The 19,671-nt window shown below is 47.8% G+C and overlaps 2 protein-coding genes across 4 annotated transcripts in view; one reads left to right on the top strand and one right to left on the bottom strand.

The window, feature by feature from the left end:
- Nucleotides 1–3,918, top strand: part of rapgef1b (Rap guanine nucleotide exchange factor (GEF) 1b) — a 48,316-nt gene extending 44,398 nt beyond the window's left edge. For all 3 annotated transcript variants that reach the window (XM_056579003.1, XM_056579006.1, XM_056579007.1), the window contains 7 exons: nt 58–142; nt 271–365; nt 1,177–1,255; nt 1,355–1,456; nt 1,653–1,750; nt 2,300–2,428; nt 2,607–3,918. In XM_056579003.1, the coding sequence (XP_056434978.1) occupies nt 58–142; nt 271–365; nt 1,177–1,255; nt 1,355–1,456; nt 1,653–1,750; nt 2,300–2,428; nt 2,607–2,757 (739 nt within the window). In that variant the 3' untranslated portion in view covers nt 2,758–3,918. The remainder of the gene's footprint in view (nt 1–57; nt 143–270; nt 366–1,176; nt 1,256–1,354; nt 1,457–1,652; nt 1,751–2,299; nt 2,429–2,606) is intronic.
- Nucleotides 3,477–6,922, bottom strand: uck1 (uridine-cytidine kinase 1). Its single transcript, XM_056579008.1, has 7 exons — nt 6,656–6,922; nt 5,723–5,882; nt 5,428–5,524; nt 5,189–5,331; nt 4,851–4,945; nt 4,702–4,750; nt 3,477–4,608 (listed from the first exon to the last, which is right to left on the bottom strand). The coding sequence occupies exons 1-7, from the start codon at nt 6,743–6,745 to the stop codon at nt 4,436–4,438; spliced, it is 807 nt and encodes a 268-aa protein (XP_056434983.1). The 5' UTR covers nt 6,746–6,922; the 3' UTR covers nt 3,477–4,435.
- Nucleotides 6,923–19,671: the final 12,749 nt, after the last annotated feature.

Genomic DNA, 19,671 nt, shown 5'->3' with positions numbered 1-19,671 from the left:
AGCAGCTATCACAAAGCTACCAGATCAAAATATAATTGATGTTCCTTGTGATTCCAGGCCAGGAACTCTCCATGACTTCCGCAGTCATGAGATCGCAGATCAACTCACTCTCCTAGATGCAGAACTCTTCTACAAGATTGAGGTATGGAGGCTACTAGAGAATGTGTTGTGAGTTGTTTTTCATACTGAAGGAATTCCCCTGCATTGCGGTGAGATTTACCCCTTGCTGCGCCTGTTGTAACTTGTCTGTTTTGTCCTCCTTCACCACAGATTCCTGAAGTGCTGCTCTGGGCCAAGGAGCAGAATGAGGAGAAGAGTCCCAACCTCACCCAGTTCACCGAGCACTTTAACAACATGAGCTACTGGTGCGACACATTCACATTTATTTAGCTGTTAGGTCATTCGGCAGATGCATTTATCCAAATCGACTTTCAGCAAGTTCTTAGTTTTCTTTGATAGATGTCCTTAAAGGGGACAGTTTATACCACCAGGTGTGAGTGTGATTAGCCTTACCACTTACAAGCCGTTTCGATAAATCTGCCGCAAGCGCAGTGTGCGCTCCTACCACTAGGGGGTGGTGGGAAATTCTAAAGAAATATTATTATTATTATTTTATTTTTTTTCCATGGGCCCCCCTCTGCCTTGGGCCCCCCAACAACTGTCTACCTCATACCCGAAGTCCGACGGCCCTGGACATCACTAGGGGGCTTGTCCACCTAGATCTGTGCTGGATAGATGAGCAACGTTTACTTCGGTCCACTGGGTAGGCTGGTAGACCGATCTATCCAGCACAGATCTAGGTGGACACGCCCAATAGTGATGTCATATGGGGCAGAAACGGCTTTTAAGGCTAATCACACTCACACCATATGTCCCCTTTAAGGAGCAGGGAGATGGGAACGGGCCTTGCTCAGTTATGTAAGGCGTCTGAGATGTGAAATGAAAAGCGTTCGACAGGGCCCATTTCATGTCATTAAGGAAGCCTACCGGTACACTCCAGGCATTGGGCCCCCCAGAACCGTCTGGCTGGGAATCTAAAGGCAGAAACACCAGACTGCCCTGTTATACTGGAGCCAACCATCACATCTTTTTCAGGACTATTCTTTCACATAGACGAACATCAACGACTCACACGCATCGTTGTACGTAACTGTTATCGTCCCTCTGTGTTGTCAGGGTGCGCTCGTTGATCATTCAGCAGGAGAAAGCCCAGGACCGCGAAAAGCTGCTTCTCAAGTTCATCAAAATAATGAAGGTAGAACTTGACTGTGAAAAGACCCATAAACACACCATGTAGCGACCTTGTTGTACTTGGCTAATCATCGCCCCTCACATTTCTCCTGGCTTTTCACAGCACTTACGAAAGTTAAACAACTTCAACTCCTACCTGGCCATCCTCTCAGCACTGGACTCGGCTCCTATCCGCAGACTGGAATGGCAGAAACAGACCTCAGAGGTAATTGACTAATTAGCAGACCAATTAAAGATAAACCAATTGCCAGATTGGGCAGGAAATCTGGCCCCATCTGGCAACACTGCCAATGAGCTGCCTTATTGGGCAAAAAATGAACTGGCTGATTAAAGATGAACTACTTGATGATACACATGATGTGTGGTGCTGCGGGCCTCTCATGCTCCTCCTTTCTCCACAGGGATTGGAGGAATACTGCACGTTGATCGACAGCTCCTCCTCGTTCAGGGCCTACAGGGCTGCCCTGGCTGAGGTGGAGCCTCCTTGTATCCCGTACCTGTAGGTCTCCCCGCCTGGCTGCTCCCTGTGTGCTGATGTGTGAATGAGATGTGACGCCAGGGACCTTACCATATGATGATACTGATATGTTGGAGTGCCGATACGATGTGCATTGGGACTCTGTAAATATTGCACCGTGGGGGTTTTGATTCTACAGGTCTCTCTGTGTCCACCATTGTTTTAAAAGGGGACATACCCCCAGGTGTGAGTGTGATTAGCCTTACAAGCCGTTTCTAGGTGGACACGCCCACTAGTGATGTCATGGGGCCAATTTTCGAAACGGCTTGTAAGGCTAATCACACTCACACTTGGTGGTATGATAATGTCCCCTTTAAATGAATGTGGCTGAAAAGAATAAAGCGAATTGACTATAGCGCCTTCTGTAGGACGGTTCCATAATTAAGTTTTGACCAGGATAACGTTTTAAATGATTATATATATAATAATCATTCTTGAGTCAATCTGAAGATACGTGTTGCAGAAGCAAAGCATCCCGTTAAGGTCTGACCTCGCATGATCTCTCTCTCTCTGTCCGTTCAAACCTTCTAGGGGACTCATTCTCCAGGACCTGACCTTTGTCCACCTGGGCAACCCTGACCTCATCGACGGCAAGGTGAACTTCTCCAAACGCTGGCAGCAGTTCAACATCCTGGACAGCATGCGGCGCTTCCAGCAAGTGTGAGTACAAGGTTTAAAAGGTGGACGATTTCCTCAAATGATTAACCAACAGTCAGTGATATTTAGGAAGGATTTGAAACATTCAGTGGTGTCCTATACTGATAGTGAAAAATAAAATCAATTCTGTGCATTGTATGTCTGTACTAATTCAATACATCCAACACTGTAATCACTTCAGGCATTATGAGCTGAAGCGGAACGACGACATTGTGTGCTTCTTCAACGACTTCAGCGACCACCTGGCGGAGGAGGCGCTCTGGGAGCTCTCGCTGAAGATCAAGCCCAGGAACATCACCCGGCGCCGGACGGAGCGCGAGGAGAAGACCTAAGACTCTGCCCCCTGCTGGGCCTTTGACCTCCAACTGTGCTTCATGATAACACTAACTCCACTTTACTACACACACACACACACACGCAGAGAGACAGAGCCAACGGGAGACTCAGAATGGGGACTTAGGAACAAAAGCCTCAGACTTAAGATATGAGTCCAGCCAAGGTTTCTACCCCGTGGATCTATTTCTTTGGGAGATTATATTATGGGATACTGTGGGAGCAGTTCTGTGACCCGGACGCTGCGTGCCAAGAGAGGCACAAGACTGAATGACTCGGAGCAGACAGGGAGACCTTATGGAACTATAGCTCTTCTCCTCTCCCTGTCCTCTGTGTACTAAAGACACGGGACTTGCAATGTATGCCAGATTGAGGTGAATGGTCCATAAATTCCCCCCCACCCTCTCCAAGTGTTCCTTTTTCCATGCCCTTATGTATGTGCCATTTGTTGGTCATCTTTGACACTTCCCGCCAAGAAGCTTAAGTTTGGCTAACCAAGTATATTCTTCCCAGTGTTTGAGGGCAGCCGGCCATGAATTGTGACGCCAGAACGAAGACTACATTACGAAACGAGATCACATAAGGGACTGGAACCTATGATATATACGTTTGTTAAGAAAACATTGTGTGTCAGAATCATGTATGGTTATATGTATTATATACAGTGCTCCTTTTGTTCTTAAAAAGGATGTTTATGCTTGTGAGAAGAGCTTCGCTTCTCCCAAGTGCCGTTTATATGCGCACTTACAAAAAAGCAAGTTAAAAAAACTCATAATTACTAAAGATGCTGTGATCTATGTACGTCATACTGAATCATCTTGTGCCATTTTTCGACTAGTCAAAAACCACCAGGCAATCAAGGAAATCATTTAGTGGTCAGGGGTCGATTGAGAGGCTGCGCGTGACTGAAGTCCTCATGACTCGTGTGTTGGTCCTTCCATCGTATGCTGTTGTAGATCCACTTGGATCGCCCCTTTGGGATCAAGGTCCACCAACACATCACATTGTCCTCTATTCAATAAACAAACAGCTCAGTTTCTATACATATTGGATGTGCCTGTGATGTCACCTTCTTGGGAAACACTTACCCTACATACTTGCATATGTAAGTATACTTTTATGTAGAGTAAGCAGCACAATGATCAGAACATCTACAGTGAAGCATGACATTTTTATTTTCACAGAATTCTGCCAGGAAAAGTTCACAATTTAGCCATAAACTGTTTAACATATTAGGCTTAACACTGACAAATAAGCAGCATAGGCAGGCATATATATTCATATCTTATTAAATAAGCTTATATGAAAATAAAACGGAACGCATCAAGCTAATGTATTTACTGGTGTCTAAATATAGGCTCATTTGTTTCAAAAAACAAATCAATATGTACAATCATTAAAAGGCTGTACAACAACACATGTATATGAAACATTCACCTGAACACCATCCTAGTCTCAACCTCCATTTAAGAAAATACTTTAAAACCACACCTCCACAGGTAAAAAGGGAAGACAGTATTCATTTTATTTTAAGTACTACGTGTGAAGTGTCAATCATAAAACATTCTAAATAACCACTTGGCGTCCAGTTAAAAAGAATAAAAAGTGGGGATCCAGTCTCTGCCCATGATAAAAACCTTGACCAGTAGGCTCTGGGATCTCCCTCCCGGCCTCCTGTCAGTGCGGGCGGCTGCTGGGCTCCAGCAGCATCCTCTTCCCCGTCGGGTCGGCCTGCTCCGAGATGGCGCGCTTCAGGCCCCGTGCGTGGCTATTGGGCGACCCGCGCTGCCACCTGCAGAGGTCTCCGTTGAGGATGTCCTGAATGTGTTGCACGATCAGGTTGATGGCCACTAGCAGGGGAAGGAACAGAACACCATGCAGAACTTGTGTTAAACTTGGAGGACTATTGACATTCCCTGAACGAGAAAAGGAACCCAACGTACCCATGTTATCCACTCCTCTTGGAATGATGACATCTGCGTACTTCTTAGTCTGAAGGGCACAAAAGCAAACATGAAGCATGTTGAATTTGTCGGGTGAAGGGTATAATTGAGGCCAAAACAAGAGGTTGCAGGTGAGTACAGTAACATACGGGCAAACAGAACTCCTCGAAGGCTGGTTTGACAAACGTTGTGTACTGGGAAAGGATCTGCTCCAGTTCTCTGCCTCTGTTCATATCACGGAGAACTACAGACAACAAAAACAGAACAGTGAAACAATGTCTTCACTACTGGTCATTTAGCACAATCTTCTCATCCAGAGTGACTTGCATTACTTTTTTTGGAGAGTACTTTTTTGGATATCATTAATAAGAGGAAAGGGGTCGTCTTTCCCAGGATAGCTGGATACTTGGGAGTTTGAACCAGGAACTTATCAGCTGGGAGTCGAATGCCCTAACCACTACCAAGCCCCCTTTTTTAATATCAATACCTCTGCGAGACAGCCTAACATCGGAGTCCGTGTCCACAAAGAGCTTCATGTGGAACATGTCACGCACTTCCTGTGTGTAGAAGACCAGGATCCCCTCAAACAGCACCACATCTGCCGGGTACACCGTGATCTTGTTCTCCAGTCTGAGAGGAACAAACGGTTTCAATCTACAAATGGCACCACAACCTTAGAGTGCACTCAGAGTATGATTTGATGTGAACTATCAGATCAGGTCTAACCTAGAATGAGTCACAAAGTCGTATGTCGGCACCTCCACCACCCTGCCCTCCACAATGTCCTTGAGGGTTTTGTACATCAGCTGGTTGTCAAATGCATCTTCAACCAAAACAAATACAATGTTTAATACAACGGCACATGTACATTTAGCCAAATGGACTTTACGGAGGTGATAAGAACATTTACCATGATGTTTTAATTTTGTTCGAATAATGGCAGTTCCGTTTTGATAAGGTTGTAAAGAACGGAATTGAGCTACTGATCAATGGCCGAATTATGATTTGATAAGTCGCCTACCTGGATGGTCAAAGTTGTATTGGCCCTTCACTGCCTTTGCTTTCTGGTCTGGGGTCAGGACCCCATAGAAGCTGTCCTGGCTGACAATGGCCACCTTCCTCTGGCGGTGGTCCACCTTGTTCTGACCGAGCAGCTCCATGATCTTGCCGCATACTGTCGACTGTTTAAGGAATGAAACGAAAGAATAGATTTATCCTGCTTATGTTGTTTTCATTGCATCTGTATTTATTTTTATACAAAGCAAGCCAATGAAGAGTAGTTAGAGGAAGGAAGGAGGGGGCGTGTTGTTACCATGGTTACAACCAAACAACAGCCCTCGGTGATACTTCAGCAGCCTCTTTGTTTGAGTTTTAAAGAGCCACACACCATGGCTTCAGACTAAACGTGGCGAGAAGCATCATTATCGCTCGGACCCCGCCATCATCGACCGGCGGAGCTCCAGCTCTAACACACACACACACACACGTCCCGCGGGCGGAACGTCACAGAGTGACGTAATACCAAAGACGTCACGAAAATAACGCACCCTGTAACGGGGACGTTCACACACTGGCTGGCAAACACATATGAATGTAGGCCTGTTGTATGTGTAGACGGTATAACTCAAGTACCACTTAGACAACAATATATATAGATATATATAACACCATACCAGACACATCCACCGGGTTCACTTCCCTTTAAGTCCTTTTAAAAGTATGCTGTTAGCAACACATTGCACGCGTTGGCTGAATGCTAATGCACTTATTAGTATAGAACGTTAATGGCATATTACTCCTAGCCAATTACTGTGCATTTCTGTAATAACAGTGATTGCCAACCGAGGGGCGTGTTTTAACGCCTGACAGTAGCAGCTTCATGCTAAGCTAAGCTAGGTCTGACCTACGGTGCTGTAGTCCTACTCAACAACGGCTCTCTGAGTTTAACGTTCACCTTTCCGCTGGCTGTTCCCCCGCTCACTCCGATAAGAAACGGACTGTGGCGTGGCCTTTCAGCCTCAAACGGTGTTCCCAGAACCTCCATCTCCAGATAGGGTAAAAGTATGTTTGCAAGGCAGCCCAACAAGTCAGCTGGTGGCTTCACAACACTGAGCTGTTCTCGCAATACTTGGGCGCGTCTATCGCGAGATGAGCCTGGTCGCCGCAGAAATCTCCTTGCAGAACTTTTGGTTTCGATTCCCAGGTATCCAAACTTAAACTGAGATCCTACCCGTTGTTTTGTTTTCCGGCTTACCACTCCTATATGATAACCATCTGCAATTAAACCCTGAATGGGTTTAGTTCAACAAAGGCAGAACGAAGCAGAATAATAAAAATGCATTTTATAAGTTATAATTATTTTGTAATGTAACATGGACATATACAACAGCAGGGATACTTGCATCTGGAAATACATTTAAACATTGGCATTTTATTATCTAAATCCACAACAGCAAATATTATTTATGTAAATCTTCTGTGTCCTTGTCTTGATCTTGCTGTGAGATGTCTTGACTCGTCTCATCTACCAGTATCTCTAAAGCAGACTCTCCTTCTACTCGTTTAACCATCTCTCCTTTTGCAGCAAGTATTTCCTCAATGTTTCTGAAAGAAATTAGTAAAAAGCAAATTATTAGATAGTTCTACAGATCTATCTCATTAATAATGTATAATATAATAATATATTCTGTTGACTACTTGTTATGTGGTATACACATTAATAAGGGAGGACTGGACACACACACACACACACACACACACACACACACACACACACACACACACACACACACACACACACACACACACACACACACACACACACACACACACACTTTTCTGTTGTGTCTTTGCTAGTCTCCGTAGCTCTGGTAGTGGCATTTGTTGCAACCGAAGCGGCAGCAGTAGATTTTGGGCCAGGCTTATAACTAACTAAAACACTGAAATAGTCTAGTTTGCTTTTCATATTGTAATGTTGAATGTATTTGTAGCATGTAGCCTGGGACTATTTTAAGTGTTTGTGTTGTGTTTTTTTATCGTTGTAACCAGTTGTTCTATTTCATGTAGGCTACGCCGTCTAGGCTTCGCCGTATGGGCTTGTCCCGTGCAGGGGCGGCCCCAGCACATTTGGCGCTCTAGGCGAGCTTCACTCCTGGCGCTCCCCCCCCCCTCCGCAAAAAAAATAAATAAAAAAATAAAGAAAAGTTTGTTAATTCCCCACGAAAACTGAATTGCAACCTTGAAAAACAGTTTTGCCCTGTAACTGCATTTCTTTCACATAAACACAACAACGATCGCAACGATGAACAAACATTAATTCAAGAATAAAATCCACGGAGGAAAAAATTGCGCCCCGGATGGCTTTTGCCTCTTCATTTTCTTGATTTCGTTCTTGATCCTCGATTCTTGAAAACACTCTAACCAAACGCCTTATAGTACTAGCATGTTCTGACGAAACCAAGGAGGTAGGTTCCCCTTCCGTTTTCGATTTTTGGCTCATTTTACCCCAATGTTAGATTTATTTTTTTTAATGTCAAAATATTGGTTGGAGATATAGAAGGGGCGCAAAAATATGCGCCAGGAGGGAAAAAATATATAATTGTGTTTTTTGTTTTTTTTCGGGCGCATTATTTTGCGCTCCCCCTCTAGATGGCGCTCTAGGCGGCCGCCTAACCCGCCTGTAGGGAAGGCCGCCCCTGGTCCCGTGAAAATGGCAAACTATGCACCAATCAGCGTGGGCACCGCCCACATTTCCCACGGTATCGTGTCTATATAAGGCGGTGTATACCGTCGCTCATCCTCTTCTTTTCTTTCTGCACTTGTGCTTATCAGCGGAAAATCGAGAATACATTAAGATGACTTTGACAAAACGGATCTCCCAAGCCGGTGGCAGCGGCTCGGGCGAGGCCTTGGACAAACGGCCCTCTTCAGGGCCACCTGAGAGCGCTCCTGGAGCTAGGTCTTTTTCAGGACCCCTATGCGCCTCCTGTCCCACCTCCCTGGCACCGGGTGACGGGCACTTGGCGTGCTTTCGGTGCCTCGGCGCCAACCACGCCGCGGCTGCTATGGCGGCCCCCGTCTCCTGTGTCGCCTGCCGGAGCTGCCTGAAGAGGGGATCCTCTCCAGGCATCTCTTCTTTCCTCCTGCGGTGGACCTCGCTGAGGCCATCGACCTGTTCAGGGCCGGCCCTGATCTGGACGATGACAACGGCATCATCGACGCCGACGACGACGCCTCCATGGACGACGTCTTCGGTGACTCGGCGTCCGGTGTTTCCTGCTCCCGGGTTACAACCGCCACCGTCGTCCAACGTGGGAAACCGCGCCGGATAGCCAATCTCTTCTGGAGATCATGGGTGAGGCGGCGGCCATCAAGGGGATTCCCATGCCGGCCCCGCCTCTCGTCGCCGTATCTGATGATATGCAGGGCGAGTGCTTTCACACCCCATCTTCTTCCCGGCGGGCTACCCAGTGACCCTGTTCCCGTATGTGCAGCACCTGTTCACTGCTGCCGGTGGGGACCCTTCGAACCTGAAGGCCTCGGTGAAAATCCTTCACGGATTTCACCAACGTGGAGGGGTGGGCCGATACTCAGGCGAAGGGGATCCCTCCCCTGGAGCCTCCCCTGGCAGCGCTTCTCTGTCCGGGTGCCGGATGGCGCCCTAACGAAAAGCCGCTGCCCCCCGACCGCCTCCAGAGACAGTTTGTTGGCGGTGCGTTCTACCATCGTGGTTGTACACCACGTTGAGATGGGGCCATCCCATACAGTTCAACCGTCGTCCCCCACCCTTTATGGGGTTGCTGGAGACCACGCTACGGGACCCGGCTGCGAGCACGGCTCTGGCAGCAGAGGTGGCACGTCTCTTGGTAAAGGGGGCCATCACTGTCGTTCCCCCTCACGAGTCTCCCCCTACTAGTAGGGGTTTTATTCCCCCTACTTCCTGGTTTCCAAGAAGTCAGGGGAAAAGAGACCTATTCTGGATCTTCGCGTGTTCAACAGATTCGTTGCCACGAGGAAGTTCAGAATGCTCACTGTCAGAGCGTTGTTCCGGTGTGTGAGAGAGGGCGATTGGTTCACATCCCCGGATCTCAAGGATGCTTACTTCCACGTCCCTGTTCGGCAGGCGCACAGGAAGTTTCTACGCTTTGCCTTTATGGGGATGGCGTATGAGTACCAGTGTCTGCCGTTCGGCTACTCCCTGGCTCCGCGCACCTTCTCAAAGTGTCTGGAGACGGCGTTGGAACCGCTCAGGCGTCAGGGAAAGAGGATTCTCTTCTACCTAGACGACCTGCTTATTCTGAGCAACTCAGAGGAGACCGCGAGAAGGGACACCATGTTGGTGATAAACCATCTCTCCTTCCTGGATTTTCCCATCAACTGGGAGAAGAGCTCCCCGCTCCCCAGCCGGCAGACAGTCTACTCTGGGCTTTGCCTAGACTCAGCCACCATGACTGCGATGCTTTCGCCTCCTCGGCGAGACGCCATCCTGTCGGCGCTCTCCCGTTTTTGCGTTTGCAGAAACGTGACCGCACTGTCCACCATGCGCCTGTTAGGGCTGATGGCAGCTGCCCAGCCCGTGGTCCCCCTGGGTCTGCTTTTTATGCGCAGACTCCAGCGGTGGTTTGCTCGCCAATGGTTGGACCCCAGTCGACACAAGCTCAGGGTGCTCCTCGTTCCCCGTTTGGTGTCGCCAGACCTGGAATATTGGAAAAGACCCTCCGCCCTTCTCAGGGGTGTTCCCCTGGGTAGGGTGGCGTCCTATGTGGTGGTCTTCACGGACGCCTCATGGACGGGTTGGGGAGGAACGTGCCTCTCACTCGGTCGGAGACGAGTGGCGCACGCCCCCTGCAGCACACATAAATGTGTTGGAGCTCGACGCTGTGAGGAAAGTGCTGTTGCATTTCTTTCACCTGGTGCGCGGCCGCCACGTTCTGATCAGGACAGACAGCGTGTCGTGTCGGCGTACATCAACAGACAGGGGGGAGTCCGCTCCCCTGCTCTCCACCGAAAGGCGGTCGAGCTCTGGCTTTAGGCTCATCAGTATCTCCTCAGTCTGAGAGCCCTGCATATCGCGGGCGCCCAGAACTCTGGGGCAGACCTCATGTCTCGAGGCGGTCCCCGCCGAGACGAGTGGCGGTTACATCCCGACATTGTCAGACTGATCTGGCAGAGGTTCGGGACGGCGCAGGTGGACCTCTACGCGTCCAGGGAGAACACGCACTGCAGGTGGTGGTTCTCCCTCAGCCCTCGGGATCTCCCCCCGTTGGGGGTAGATGCGTTGGCACACACACCTTGGCCGCGGGCTGTCTTGTATGCGTTTCCCCCGCTCCAGCTGATCCTTCCTCTTCTGGAACGGGTCAGACAGGAGAGACTGTCCCTGATATTAGTGGCCCCGGAGAACCGATCAGCTCTGTGGTTTCCAGAGCTGGCCGCACTCTCGCGGTCGGCGCCGTGGCCGGTACCGTTCAGGCCGGATGCGTTTTCACAGGCCCACGGGACGATGCACCACCCGCCCGATGTCTCGGGACGGCTGTTGGTTTGGCTCCTGAGAGGTTTATCCTGCAGGGCAAAGGTTTGCCTGAGACGGTTATCAACACTATTCAGAGTGCTCGTGCGCCTTCTACTTCTTCCCTCTATGCGGCGAAGTGGTGCGCCTTCTCTAATTGGTGTGAGAGGAACCACGCTGTCCCATCTCAATATAGTGGGAAGCGTGCTTTCGTTTCTGCAAAACTTATTGGAGGAAGGTTTGGCCTTCTCCACTATCAAGGTCTATGCGGCAGCCGTTTCGGCTGGCCATGCAGGCTGTGGTCAAGAGATCCACTGGTCAAGAGATTCTTGCGTGGGGCTAGACAGGTTAGACCTGTTTCACGCGTGCTTACACCACGCTGGGATCTCCCCACCGTGTTGCGGATTGTCCAGGGATCCTTTCGAGCCTCTTTCTCAGGCCCCTTTGGATACCCTGTCCTTTAAGACGGCGCTCTTGTTGGCATTGGTTTCTGCCAAGCGGGCCGGTGAGCTAACCGCTCTGTCTGTCAGCCCGAGTTGCTTGTTGCTAAACAAGGACAGCTCTTTTGCGTTGCTCAGACCTAATCATACGTTCCTCCCGAAGAACATTAATAGTTATTTTCGGTCGAGAATTATTTTCTGCTACGTGAATCGCTCGCCGCGTTCCGCTCCACACAACAGTTATTTGTGTGTTAGTGACGCTAGTAGGGGCCGCGCTCTCTCTAAGCAGCGGTTTTCTCGCTGGATATGTGAGGGTGTTTGCTTAGCCTACTCTCGGCAGGGCTTGGCGCCACCGTTGGGCGTTAAAGCTCACTCCACACGGAGTGTGGCTGCTTCAACGGCTCTACTCAAGGGCGATTCGGTGGAAGACATCTGCGCGGCTGCGTCTTGGTCTTCCCCCGGCCCCTTTGTCCGTTTTTACATGTTAGACATGTCCAGGGGTTCACTCGGCAACTCTGTGCTGGAGTCCGGGACCCCTTTTACGGCTTAGGAATATAGACATCTTCTTTAAAGCGGCGTGGTTGGATTTCCTCTCGCCGGCTGGCGAGTTGGACTTGACTACCAGTCTTACTCTCCCACCTTTTTTCAAATGAAAAACAGGCTAGGAGTTTTTCTATTGGCCCGCCAATTGTCAGGTGGTTTTGTTTGCCAGTATGGCACTCCCGCCGTTTCTTTCAAATAAGAAACGGCCGAGAGAGACCCCTTATTGGCGAGCCGGATTCCGTAGCTCCGCCCCCGGTGGTAGCGGACCTAATGGAAACCGTGTTGCTCTGGTTTTTCTTTTCCTTTTCATGGGTTCCATGAAGCACGGATTAGAGCCGGAGTCTTTACAGACTCACTTTTTTCTCTCTTGATCATTGCCTTGCTTGATCTAGGAGGAATTAGTTTTTTATTAAGCTGTTGTGTTTTACACTTCCTTGGCTTTTTGAGTCTTAATGTGCTCTGGTGACTTAAGTCGTTTTGACTGGGGTCCAGCAGGAGTACATTTATCGGGCTCCGCTCGCAGCTTCACCTTAGCCCATAAGGCGAAGCCTAGACTGCGTAGCCTACATGAAATAGAACGATAGTTATGTTATTATAACTCTAGTTCTATGATTGTAGGCGTAGCCGTCTAGTTTCCCACCTGCTGTACCCTCAAAATGCTGAAAGAAAATCATGGAGGATGAGCGACGGTATACACCACCTTATATAGACAATACCATGGGAAATGTGGGCGGTGCCCACGCTGATTGGTGCATAGTTTGACATTTTCACGGGACAAGCCCATAAGGCGAAGCCTAGACGGCTACGCCTACAATCATAGAACTTAGAGTTATAATAACATAACTATAGTTTTAACTGTTAACTTTAAATCTTTGTGGTTGGCCAATCACAGCGCGAGAGGGAGGGGCTTGGCCCGCCATATAACATGCAGAGATGCAGGGGGCAGCTTCGCAACAGAGACAGGGCAGAGTGCGAGCACGCAGGGGGCATTTTATGAATGGTGAATGTAGGAGATAACTTCCCCTGCTAAAAGTGGTTTATTGCAGTTATACCCAACCGGTATTTGCGAAAAATAAACACTGAATTAAAAGTTCTGTCAGAAAACGATTGATGCGTATCCGTGCACATTTTTAAGTGGGTATACGGAAATCCTGGAGCGTTAGTGGGTATACGGCGTATACCTGCGTATCACGTAGACTACACCGTTCCTAGTCTGGCTGAACGGAAGTGGACAGCGTCTATTTCCTAGCGTCGGATTTCACCGCTACTCCTCCCCTTCCGGTTGCTCTTCCGGTTCAAAATAATTTCCCCCCGGCACTATTTTGCATGGACACCGCTGCTGCTTCCCGGGCTTAGCCCCGCCCTCGACGATTGTGATTGGTTCAAAGAAATAAAAACAGGCACGCCCAGTTTCCCCACAGATAGACGGCTCGAGGTAGCGTGGTTCCAGACCATTCTACTTGCTGTAGTTTGGTCTGGCTTTGCGAGACTACACCGTTCCTGACTGCAGTCACCGCGTGTCGCGTGATAACGTTGCTTGTTTTTAATACATGTGAATTCAATCTCATATTCCAGTAACGTATTCATTCAACATTATGCATTCCTAGCTTTATACTCCAAAATTACTAAAAGGCACTGCTAGTGCTATATCATATATTTTCTTCTCTTTTTTTTTATATATATCAACATAATTCAACACGTAGAGCTCATTTCCTCTACAGCTTTTACAACAACTCTCCAACTTTCCATTATTTTAAATCCTGGTTGCTGCGGTAAGCGAACGAGTTCAGTAGCCGCCGTAGCATTCATCCACGGCTTGACTTTTGCGGGCGCAATCGTTTCCTGGCAACAGCGGGCTCCACCAACCAAAGACCGAACAGATCGTGTCATACTTTAGGATTATGGGTAGTGTAGTGGTTTCAAGACATCGCAAATAAAACTTGTTTTTCTAAAACCTAGATGTTAACGTCTTTAACTTGTAGCTCCTGCAGGAGCATATACTATCGTTTAACAATATACCGGCGCGTGGTAAGTAAACTTTGGATGGTTACGACATCATTGCTTTTAAAGGTTGGGTATGGGATTTGCGAAACGCCAGCAGATTTTGAAAATACACAACTCAAATGGTCCTACCCCCTCTCCTTCAACGCTGACTCTGACTCCACCCATTCCAAGTACCTGGACGCGCAATCATGCACGAGCGCGAACAGATGCGCGAGAGCGAGCCAGGCTAGCGTAGGTTTTCATTAAACAACATGGCAACATTAAAAAAACAACATGGGGATGGTGGCGTCTTGTTGTCTGCCATGGAAATTGTCTTCTACTGCTAGGTCCAAATGTGGATTAACTAGTTCCAGTAGCTACCGCAGGATAACAGCAAACAGGAGCTTGCTCTGGGTCACGAGCTCTGGGTCACGAGTACTGCACGAAGGGGTGGTGCAAGGGGCGCGGGGGAGTGCAGTACGACCGTTTGATTGACGTACTTACTGTCCAATGCAACTCGGTGGCTCTGGAAATCATTGGCTGGAGTTTTTCGAGCCCTGCCCGTTCCACAGATGATTGACTTGTTTAATTTTCATGTCAGTATTTCTAACTCAGTGGCTGTAAGTGGGTTATGATAAGGATTTCAAGTAATTCTGCAAAAATTGCCAAAAAAGCGAATTTCATACCCAACCTTTAATCAAAACCTCTATGGTGAAATTAATGGGATTATTACCTCCGGTACCACACTGTTGCCCTCTATTGCGATTAGCTGGGAGCTGGGACTTCTGCACTTCAGCATCGCACACCACAGTCTGACTTCACACTGTGACGGATGTAAAGTTTGCGCGCAAGCAAGCTGTTTCACGCACTTATTGAGGGGCGTTCTCGGTGGGCTTGAATATTCCCCCTGGCTTCGACTCCGATTTTTCTAGTATACCAGACGTAAACATGTAGACATATGTCATATTGCAGACTAAAGGAAAAGATGGAAAAGCATGATTTCACCGCTTTAATGGCCCATATCTGTATTCATTGTAACGATTTGGATTAACGTGTCAACATGTCAGTCGAGCAAAAATGGATCCACTCCAAATGCATCTTTTCGGTTCTAAATGCACACTGACAATAAAGTCATGCATGTTAGTTTATTTAATATTATCTAGTTTAGCTATAGAATGCATTCAAAATGATAATCTTGCCCATCTTCAACTAACCTTTTTCCTTCGAGATCAGAGAACCAGCCGAGGTTATCAGCGATGATGTGGTTCTTCTCGCACCCTGAACACTTCACTATAACCACTCCTTTGTGGTAGGAGTGTTTAGAGATCCGTTTGGTGGATCTTGTGGAACAAACCTGCAATCATTCAAAATGGATCGAGCAAAGCAACATGATTGAATGGGTTAGCAAACAGAGGAGACAAACAGAGTATCCAGTGGACATAACAGTAACAGAGACATGTTACCTTGCATGTGTAAACTAGATGATAATGCGTTGACTCAACCTTTCCCACAATGTCGCTGTTAATAAACGACGTGGTGGAAAAAGCAACCTTTCCCTGACCATGGCCATCTCTGGTAGGGTTTACCACTGAACAAGCTGGACTGGTATGGACTGAACACCTCCTTAATCTGACCGGTGTAACCATTGGTCCTCGTGTCATTCCAACATTAAATAAAGTACCTATGGTTAAACGAACATTCCTTAATATCCGACCTGTAGAAGGCATGGTGAAGAAGCTATGAATTAATATCCGACCAGTAGAAGCAGAACCAATGCTCGCTCACAGCTTCGCAGCTCTCTCGGTGTCGCGGTGTTATGACGTCATTATTTTGCTCACGGGAGCTAATGAGATGGTAGGTCCCGCCCACTGTGACACTGCAGATATGTACACACACGTCTGGTCAATGTGATTATACAGTAAGGAATGACACATTACATATTAGACCTAACCAACAATATCACATGTCAAATATTGTATAAGATATTTTAAAAAATCCAACATTTCAAAGCTACAATTTACCCTACATTCGAAAACATATTGTGTGTGTTTGTCTAGAACTCATTAATTCGATTATATATATTAGGAAATAAATTGAATATGTATTCACTATATATAGTGTATTTAGTTTAATAATTTGTAATTATAATTCTAAAGGAACTTACAAAATAGCCTAAGTAAACACATGCTCCGGAGCTTAAGAGGTCAAAAAATACTTTTTGCTTCATACCATAACCAGGGGGCGATGTATGTGATTAGATGAGCTCAAGGCCCCCCGGGGATTCCTCAGGAGCCCTAGGGGTTCACCAGGACCCCTTCAGCAGGACCCCTGGGGGTTCACCAGGAGAAAACTAGTGGAATGGCCCCATGATATTCTTCTTTCCAGAAGTGCTCATGGGAACAGGCCACTGGTCCATGGTGGATTACTGAACCCTTTGTCCAGAGATCCTACCGACTGCGTTGTCATCTGTCACTCAACCCTCAAACCCTCAAATTACTTTAAACAATCAAAAACACTGTTAATGTAAAAACACAATATTTCACAACACAGTGTGGTGTGTTGTAAAATATTGGCGTTGTGTAAATAAAAGTGTATATGAAGCAATACTAGTCTACAAGTCTAATTGTAAATGACGCAATGGCCCATCTGTAGCCTGTGAGGGTTCAGGTCAGTGGTGTCGCCGGGCTGTTAAATAAAAATCAACTTTCTTTTTTCTTTTTCTTTTCTTTGCTTGCTTTACACTAGAAATAAACCTGGGGATTCCTGGGGCATCTCATAATAGCCTAGTTCTTCTAGATAGTCCTTCTGGCAAGAGAATAAACGATTTAAAGGTCCCATGACATGAAAACCTCACTTTATGAGGTTTTCTAACCTAAATATGAGTTCCCCTAGCCTGCCTATGGTCCCCCAGTGGCTAAAACTTGCGTTTGGTGTAAAACGAGCACTAGCTGTTCTGCTCGCCTTTGAAAAAACGGAGGCTCAAGCGCGCTGATTTGGAATGTCTTTATTTATGTCGTTATAAAGCATCTAAGCTCCTCCCCTTACTCTGCCTGGCCCGCCCAGAGAAGTTGGCCCGCCAATGAGACACGACCGTGCTAGCGCCACATGTGTGCGTGTAAATACACACACTGTAACGCAAGTGTTTCTTGTCGGTTCTTTGACGTCTCTTGTATTTCCACAACGAGACAGTGGGAGTTATCTGAGCCATGGTTGAGAAGGAATTGGGGGAAAGGAACTTTGGCTTTCACTCGCTGAAGTACATGAACTGCGACATGCCGCCGGTTGCCGCGAGGCACCATCGCCCGGCAGCAGGCAGCCGGCAGCAGGCAGCGCGCGGTCAGCCTACTTCATATTGATGTGAAAGTGGAAGAACCAGAGACGTCACAGAACCCGACAAAGTCGTTTGTGATTCATAATATTGTCTGGAGGCGCACACAGCTTTTGGCCGTGATAATTTGTATTATGTGATATAGATATCAATGTATTATATGATATTATTTAGATATAGAGCTCCAGGACTGTAACACAAGTGTTGTACACTTCCTTGTTATTTGGATAACTGTTCTGCTTTTGGTGTTATGGCGCATAACACGTCAGACTCTCGTCTCTGGTATTTCTACAATGAGACTCGTAGTGGGGGTTATCTCAGCCAAGGTTGAGAATGGATTGGGGGGAAGGAACTTTGGATTTGACTCCCTCAAGAACATGAACCACGACATGGAGGAGAAAGGGATTGTTGGCGGCGAATGTCTCCTGCTTGAGCCCCGCTGAGGGAACACCGCCAGAGTCGGAGGTGCCTAAGCGCTGCCCGGCAACAATCCCTTTCTCCTCCTTGTCGCGGTTCAGTCTACTTCACATTGATGTGGACGTGGAAGAACCAGGAACGTCGGAGAACCCAACGCGGTCATTTGAGATTCATAATCGGCTCACACAGCTTTTGGCCGCTACAGGACTCCCGTGTGTTCTAGAATATTTACAGAACACGGCTAAAGTCTGTGTGCGCCTCGCCATTGCAATACATCCACTGTAAACAGCGCATGGACCCGTGGCTGCAAGCTGCTCAGGGCCACACCCCCACCCTCCTCCTTGACCCCCCTCGCTCCTCCTCATTTGCATTATAGCTACAGACACCAAAACAGCGCATTTAGGGGAAGCTCAATGTGCGACTGGCTCGGAGTGGCTGTAACTCTGCACCACGGCTGAATTTCGGGAACGTCTTTGAATACTGTGTTAGTTGCCCACTAATACCTATATTTAAGAATACATAAAATAGCATGTCATGGGACCTTTAAAAACATAACCAGACTGCAGTTTACCACCTCAAGTGAATTAACCTATCCTATCTCCAGTCATATATATATATATATGCTTTTTGGCAATAAATCTTATACCGTTGGAAAGCCTGTTTAGTTCCCTTTCAAATGGGGCCCCATTTGTAAGGAACATGCATTTGTGGAATGAGCAGCAGCGCTGAGTATGTGGGTTGCGCCGATGAAAAATTTGCCGTTGCCAAACAGGTTATTTTGCCATTGCTATTGACACTTGTTTTGAGCTTCTGGTACCCCCAGGTGCTGCCAATCAGGTGCCTAATTGGCACCTGATTGGGCAACTTCAGGCTGGTGTTACGCAAAAACCAAGTTGCGGTATTATTTGGAGTGAGCCCTGGTACCCTCTCCTAACTGAAGGCCAAGTTCCATATAACGGGGGATGTCAATGACAGGCCGCGAAGTGGGCGTCCCAAGAAGACGACACCCAAAGAAGACCGTTTCATCACCCTGTCAGCACTTAGGTGCCGTAGACTGTCTTCTACAGATTTGCAGTCAAGGTTTGCAGGACGATATGGCCGTCGGCTCTCTGCCCAGACAATCCGGAACAGACTACAGGCAGCCAATCTCCGGTCTCATAGGGCTGCCAGGAGTCCTGCCATGACTGTCCTTCACCGTCAGGCCCTTTTGCACTGGTGTCGGCAACACATGCACTGGAACCTGAACATGTGGAGGAACGTTATGTTCAGTAATGAGTCCAGATTCTGCCTACGGCAGTTGGATCGTAGGGTCAAAGTGTGGAGAAGACGCGGAGAACGCTATGCTGATTGCACCGATTGACTAACATCTTTTGGTGGAGGCAGTGTGATGGTGTGGGGTGGCATCTCCCTCACTGGAAAAACAAGGCTTGTCATCATTGGAGGCAATCTCAATGCAGAGACATATAGAGATGAGATTCTGCAACCAGTGGCAATCCCAAATCTCCACAGTCTGGGACCGAACTCTATCCTCCAAGATGACAACGCTCGCCCCCACAGGGCGGGGTTTATCAGAGACTTCCCCCAGAATGTGGGAGTGAAAAGGATGGAATGGCCTGACCTCAACCCCATTGAAAACTTGTGGGATCAGCTTGGGCGTGCTGTTCGTGCCAGAGTGACCAACACAACCAAGTTGGCTGACTTGCGATAAATGCTGGTTGAAGAATGGGATGCCATCCCACAGCAGTGTGTGACCA

The sequence above is a fragment of the Gadus chalcogrammus genome, chromosome 19 (genome assembly GCF_026213295.1).
Source record: "Gadus chalcogrammus isolate NIFS_2021 chromosome 19, NIFS_Gcha_1.0, whole genome shotgun sequence".
NCBI classification, from domain to species: Eukaryota; Metazoa; Chordata; class Actinopteri; order Gadiformes; family Gadidae; genus Gadus; species Gadus chalcogrammus.
The sequence above is the reverse complement of the archived record's forward strand: the minus strand, read 5'-3'. Positions and strand labels throughout refer to the sequence as shown.